At 37.4% G+C, this 7,389-nt stretch overlaps 1 protein-coding gene across 1 annotated transcript in view; it reads left to right on the forward strand.

Moving 5' to 3' along the window:
• Positions 1 to 2,201, forward strand: part of MINDY3 (MINDY lysine 48 deubiquitinase 3) — a gene marked incomplete at its 5' end in the record, with an annotated part of 55,507 nt that extends 53,306 nt beyond the window's left edge. The window contains one exon of the mRNA XM_085310445.1: positions 1,121 to 2,201. Within this exon, the coding sequence (XP_085166571.1) occupies positions 1,121 to 1,270 (150 nt within the window). The remainder of the gene's footprint in view (positions 1 to 1,120) is intronic.
• Positions 2,202 to 7,389: the final 5,188 nt, after the last annotated feature.

Consider the following 7,389-nt stretch of genomic DNA (forward strand, 5'->3'; position numbering starts at 1 on the left):
AAGTCATTACAGTTACCACTGTGAAATATCCAGCAGTTTTGTATACCAAAACACAAGCAAAAACATTCAAAAAGGCATTTATTTTTAATATTCAACTTATGTATATAACACAAAATTTAAACAAAGGCTCGTTTTCAGGGAATTCTGTCTACACTATTTTAAATTTTAAATGTTGCTTTATGAATGGAACTACTGGAAATGTAAGTTTAATTCTGTTGAGGATTCATGCCATAAAATTAAGCATAAGGTACAATTTCTGCATTGTACCTTTTGGTCTGCTTTAGGTGAAAACAGTTCAAACATCTTGGTCTTAAATTGGGGCATCGAAGCAAGTTGTCTGATCTCCAGCAATGCTGAGTATCTGTACGTTCTGAAATTACATCCCATACTTCACATCCGTTATGGTATATGAATACATGAAGTTAATGTTGATTTAATTTTTTGGCCTTCTGTTTTATCAAAACTTCCATGCAGTTATTTTTCTTAACTTTTCTTTTGTTCTGCCCTCTGTGCATGCTCACTCTCTTCCTAGTTACATGAAAATTAAAGGACCAAAACTCAGTAATTTTTTTAACTTCTAGTAGTAGTTGCCTGTTTAGAAAGTCCATCATTTTTGTAATTATGAAGTCCAAACAGATAAATTTTATTGCACTAAAAATACTTATTTCAAAACCATATTTTTGCAGTAAAACCTTTTTTTTCTGTTGTTTTTTTTCTTTTCCTAAAACACAGTCTGGCATAGGGAAATGCTTTTTAGTGTAAGTGATAATTTTTACATTGTTTTTTCTGACAGACAGGAAAGCAAATTGAAGTTGGGTGCTCCRTTGTCACTGAATTTGTGCATTGTATTTTCTAGCTTTTTTTCTACAGTTTTGGCCTTTACAATCCATTCATGTAAACTGAGTGGATATGACCTGATTAGGATTTTCAAGCAGTAGAGTCTAAAAGATTAGGTTCCTTAGATTTCATATTTCATTTTATTCAAAACAAAACAAAAAATAYGTAGAACTTTGTGAACTTGATTTTTGTTGCAACTATGTTCCTAACCATGTGAAAATAGTCATCTAATCTTAGAGATTTTAAACAAAATAGGCTGACATAATTGAGTTTATTTTGACAGGTCATGTATGTAGAAGGCACAGCAGTTGTTATGGGTTTTGAAGAACCTATGCTACAGACTGATGACACTCCTGTAAAACGGTGCTTGCAAACCAAATGGCCATATATAGAATTACTCTGGACCACAGATCGATCTCCTTCTTTAAACTGATGTGTTTCATATATAAACAACATACTACTATCAAATGCTTGAATGGGGATATAAGAGTTGGTATTTGCTTAGAAAGTGGTATACTTTGACTATGTGAAGTTATACACTGGTATCATTGACAAATTGTAAATAATGATTACAAACACTTTTTCAGTGTTAATTGGAATATTTAATTTTTTAATCAGATTGATTTCTATTATAATAGTTTGTCTCTTTTGGCCGCTATAGTACTGTTAATGTGAGTTATCTTAAAAAAAATTAAAAGTTTTAAAATTATTCTGCCATCTCATGAAGATTTGAAAAGTGAAAAGTGTCTGATATTGCAGAATCTGCATAGTAGATGTCAGATCTTTAAAACATAAAACATATTCAGCTTCCTCTGAATCATATAGGCATGTTTTATTATTTAAACAATATTGGCTTACATTACAGTACCACCATTTGTGGACTAGACTGGCCTTTGCACTGAAAATGTTTAAATGAGTTTAGACTTTCTGCAGTTTTTCCTAAAATCCAGTTTTACCTAAAGAGCTTGCACAATGTGATATAAATAAGATACATTTCTAGGGCTATTACTAAGTATAATTCATAAATATTCTTTCTTGGCAGTTGTATATTGCTGTGGCTTAGTTATCAGGCATGCTAAAAGTGAATAAAAAATCTGAGGAAAAATAGATGTATTAATATTTATTTGAATTTGTATAAAAGAAATGTAGAAAATCAACAGCAGAAAGAATTTCTTGTTCTGTAATCTTTAAACTGTTCAAATTTATAATATTGCCAAATACCTCTTCTCAATATGTCCAAACAGCAGTGTAAGCCAGCTTTATTGTATGTGTTAAATGCATGAGAACATCTGTTATTACATTATTATATTCCTTTATTTATTATCAACTTGTTAGCCCTAAAATAAAATCTTTTCCTCGACTCATGATGTTTTAAGTTTGCTTTTGGTCCARCCTGTTCACTGCCTCTTTTATATGATGAAAAGGAACCTCGGGTTTAGAAATGACAGTTTTGAAAATGAACACATCTCAGGAAAAAAAATAAAAAAAAATCTTGTATCTTAACTGTGAATGCAGGGCTTACATTAATGCCAACAAGGCTGAGAATTTGCATTCAGGTTGCTTTTTAAAAAAACTTTCATTTTATGTGCAAGTAGAAGTGTGGGACTAGAATGACCATGACACAGGAAAACAAACTGCCTTGATCAAAATGAGCTATGTAGTGGAGATGAGAAACCATTGTTGGAGAACCTGCACTGTAAATTACATGGTAATGGTAGAAAGAAAACATAATCCTTTGCTTGATACTTGCAAATTTCTCTTCTGCAAGATTGTAGAATATATTTACTGTATTTACATTTGGAAATGGGTGAAGGGTAAGGTTCCAATCATTACTTGTTTAAAAATATAACTCCTGAAATTACCATGACCATTACTGAATGATAACGATGATAATTTGAAAAAAACTTTTCTTAATTCATGTTGCCTGACTCACTTTACTTACAACACAAGTATTCAATCTGACTCTGGTGTTAAAAGACTTGTGCAACAGTCGTATTGCTAGACAAAAGTATCACAGAATGGTTGAGATTGAAAGGCACCTTTGGAGATCATCTAGTCCAAACCCCTGCTCAAGCAGGATCACCTAGAGCACATTGCCCAGGACCATGTCCAGATGGCTTTTGAATATTTCTGGGGGTGGAGACTACACAGCCTCTCTGGGTTACCTGTTCCAGTGCTCCATCATCCTTGCAGTAAAAAAGATTTTTCTTAGGTGGAACTTCCTGTGTTCAGTTTTTGCTTGTTGCCTCTCATCCTGTCGCAGGCACCGCTAAATAGCCTGGCTTTCTCTTCTTTGCACCTTCTATCACATATTTATACATACTGATAAGATCTGTTTCCCCTCCAGTCCCCCACACCTTATCTTCTGTAGGCTGAGCAGGCCCAGCACTCTCAGGGTTTCCTCATATGTCCCTTAATCATAGCCCTTCGCTGCAGTCACTCTCATAGCTCCATGTCTCTCATGCTGGGGAGCCCAGAGCTCAACACAGCACTCTAGATGTGGCCTCATCAGGGCTGGATAGAGGGGGAAGTTTACCTTCCTCGACCTACTGGCAACACTCTTCCTAATGCACCCCAGGATACCGTTAGCTTTCTTTGCTGCAAGGGCACATTGCTGGCTTGTGTCCAACTTGTCCAACAGGACCCCCAGGGCCTTCTCTGCGAAGCTGCCTTCCAGGTGGTCACCCTCCCTGCACTGTGTTCTGATCCTCCCCTGCCACATCTCTGCTGCTCCACCGTTTGCTGTCTCATGCGCTAAGCAGCCAGTCTGTGTTTTCATAAAGATGGGAGATTGGCTCGTTAGGTTTTGTTTTACTTTGATTTTATGTGATTAAACTAGTTAATATTTTTAAACCAAGAAAAATAGTATTTGCATGAGATTTCCTCTTGAAACATTTTTCTAGAGGCTATAAACTTAGGTTGCTAGATGACTTGGTCTGCCCCTTCTGAAATTAGCTTTAATGCTTTTTATACATGGATTACTTCTGATAAGATTTTTAACTTGGACAATGTTCACAGAGGTAAGACTCAAAACTGAATGCTGAATATAGTTTGTCAGCATGTCAGCTTGAATTTATATCCCAATAACTAGAGTCTGGGGGAAGAAGAAAGGTCTTGTAGTAAAATTACTAGACTAAGGGAATCTAGCAAAGTTTGAGGTACAGCTTAATGATTTTGTTCTTAACTGAACTGGCCAGAAGCAAAAATTTTCAGGCTTTTAATTCCCAGACAGAAGAGAGCCAGCAGGGGTGAAACATATGTAAATGAGCCCCCTAATTAACTTAGGCCACACTCAAATTCCTCGTTGCTCTTTAACTTGTATACTGGCTAAAATTCATCCTTTTCAATTAGAAGGTACTAGCAGGGGCTCAGATTCAGAAGCTGGCAATATCATAGCTGGTAAGAAATTTGTGCTCCTGTTAGAGCATGGTCACATTGTCCTTTATCCCTCTTGCTTCACGGTCTTGTCCAGCTATTCAATACAAAATATTGTCTGTGCAATGGCTCCAATTACAATTCAAGAAAAGGCCTCCTTACCACAGAAACTTAACTAGGAAATAATTAAAGCAAATAGGTGAGCTTTCCTATGTGGATTGGACACCTGGGCTTTGTTACTGGAGTGTTTTGAAAGGATTTATGGCCAGTAATTTTAACAAGATTTATGATGTAAAAATCCTATGTGATGCTTTGAAATATTTATTCTCTCTCTGTTAGCAGACAGATTACTTGATAATGGCATTAATAAGATTAAAGCTTCTGTAAATAGAGCCTTCTATGAGATATTAATCTTTATCTTTTACATTGGCAAAAATTTCGGTATAGGCTTTGATTCATTGATTTTTAAGGTTGAAAAGACCACACTGATCTACTGCATATAATATAAGATGTATACATTCACAACAAGAATCTTGCATTTTGTCTATATGAATTATTTAGTTCCATATCTGACCTTCCAGTTATTCTGTAGGATAAATAGGTGTACAGTAACTTTTGGACTGCATGGCTAAATGTGCTTCTCTATGTTCTCTGTCTTGGCTCCATGTCAGTTTCCAGAGCTTATTATGACTTCTTGGTTCAATATTCAAAGCCAGTATTCAAAGTATCAGGAACAATGCCAATCACAAAGGCTGCTCCAAAGAGTTTTAAACTATGGGGAAACCAAGATGCTTCCACAGATCAGAACTGTCCAGGGTATTTATGAAAACACTGTAAAACTTTCTCCAGAGTATCTTTTACCGTCAGAACAATGTTGACAACACTAGCATCCCTCTCTGAAAAAAAAAAAAAAAAAAGATTCTGCAGCCCAGAACACCTGGGGAAGGATCTAGTGAGCCAGCACCAAAGCATGATTTTTTGGGTTAGACTGTGGAAGAACTGCCAAGCTTGTGCTGAGATCTAATGGGGCTGGATGCTGGGAGAAAAAAAGGAAACACTATTATTGCTAGAATGAGACAAAACAGAAAGTAAGACAGAAACGTCATCATACTTCATTAAAAACGTTTTCTTCCTTGAAGAAAATAAAGGAAAAGGCAAAAGAACTGTAGTATGTTAATACATTGGGGGCAAGAGAAGCTTGAAAAAAATTCCTTCTTTTCATTCCTTCCTGCACACTATATAGATTTTAGCACTGATAGCAATCTGCAGTAGTTCTTTCTTTTTTATGTTTAGTTCAGACAAACCAGGTTCAGTGATACTTACTCCAAACTGAAGATACAGTCAAGAGGAGCTTATTAGAACTGCCTGGGATACTGCCTCTTCTATCTTTCTATGCATGTGAACACTTACTAATCTGCAACTATGCTAATTACTGAATTTCTAACTCCGTTATGGATAGATCTGTGTGAGATGGATACAGCACCAGCATATGTTGCCTTTTATTTCCCTGTGTATCACAGGTCTGGTGTGTTATCTGAGCAGTTCTTTGAGCCTCAGTGACTGTACTTGTGAAATAGAGTATTGAATATGACTTCTATTATGCTAAACCAGAGTCATTATTATTATGTAGCATAACTCAGTATTTACTATAGCTGAATTTCTATTCATACAGTGGAATGGTATACAACTTTCAAAAGCCTTCAGTTGCCTTAAAACTGCATCCCTTTTAAAAGCAAGAGTTAAGCTCAGAAGTCATTAAAGCACTTCTGAATTTATTATTGGCATTTATCTCTAAATGATACTTGTTCAATGTAAAATAACTAAAAAATGCCAGTGGCTATGTTTCATTCTAACAGGAAGCGTAAAGTGGATACTGTTATAAGGCTAGCAGAATTAAGGAGTATTGCAAGCCTGTGAGAACAGCTACAAGACATACAGTTAATACAGTTAACTCTTCTGTTTTAGAGAACAGCAATGTCAGTCTTATCATAGTAAATCTTGCTGTGAATCACTTAAATTAAAACAAACACAAAAGTAAAGAAACCAGAACCTCAGAACAAAAAATACTCTCAGCTGATTTTGCTGTTGTGCTCTACTATATTTATAATGGGCTGCATTCAAAATGTTCTCTAGTCTTCTGATTTTTTGCTGACATTTTTTGGACATATCTGTATTGTAAATGCTGAAAAACAAATCTTTTTTTTCCTTTCCTAATTGAGTTGATTCAATAGAAATTAAATGTTTTTTTTTTCCTTCCTATCTTTGAGTTGGTCAGAAAAAACAACACTGTTCCCTCAAGATGTAGGTTTGCTGTCCCATTTAGTGAAGGGAGCATTTCAGGCAGATGCATTTTTAACATATTCATTAACAAAAACAACTACTACACTACTGTGGGGCTAGCAGTGGGGGTAAAACAACTGAAGAAAGGAGTCACACAGCTCTCTCTTCATTAATTTACAAAGAAATTGTAAGATGAGGTTTGTAAAGGCTCCATTCAATGTGTCCTGACGGAGCACAGCTCAGTTCTGTGGGAAAGGAGGCATGACACCTGCTCTTGCATAAGGACTTGCGGTAACGGCAGACGGCAGCGTTTTCCCCTGTGAGCGTGTAAGGTATTCCCCCAGCATAGCTGAAGTTTATGTAGTCAGGCGAGCACTGAGAGACGTTTACAGAGGAATGCATTTCCTAATGTGCTCTGAGCTGTGTGGTTCCAGTTACATCTTTCCTGTGGTTAAAGAGTTTCGTGGGGTTTTTTAATAAGCAAAGATCTTTTTGCATTTCTGCTGCCTCTGAATAATGGACATGCTGGCAGTCATATAACAATCTGATCAATGTCTAGTTTTCACRAGTGTTTCTTTCCTAGGTACTATGCCTCCGGGCACCCTCCTGTGAAGAGGGCTCTGCAGACAGGGCTCTCAGGTAACTCCACCGGGCCATGTCACATCACGGGGTTTCCTAGCTCGCATGTGTTTCTCCTGGCTTGTTTGGTGGGTTTTCTTAGCAAGACCAGACACAGATTGTTCAGTGCACGCCCCGGGCCGTCCACGCCGCCACAGCCCGCATCCTGGGGCCCGCAGCGCCGCCGCAGCCCCGCGCCGCTCCTGTGGCACCGTCTCCGCCCGGGCAAAGCCCGCAGGCGTCGTGCGGGGCTCGGCCACGGCGCCGGCCGCTTCCCCC

This window comes from Rhea americana, unplaced genomic scaffold (genome assembly GCF_003343005.1).
Source record: "Rhea americana isolate MKP2758 unplaced genomic scaffold, rheAme1 scaffold_32, whole genome shotgun sequence".
In the NCBI taxonomy this organism is placed as follows: Eukaryota; Metazoa; Chordata; class Aves; order Rheiformes; family Rheidae; genus Rhea; species Rhea americana.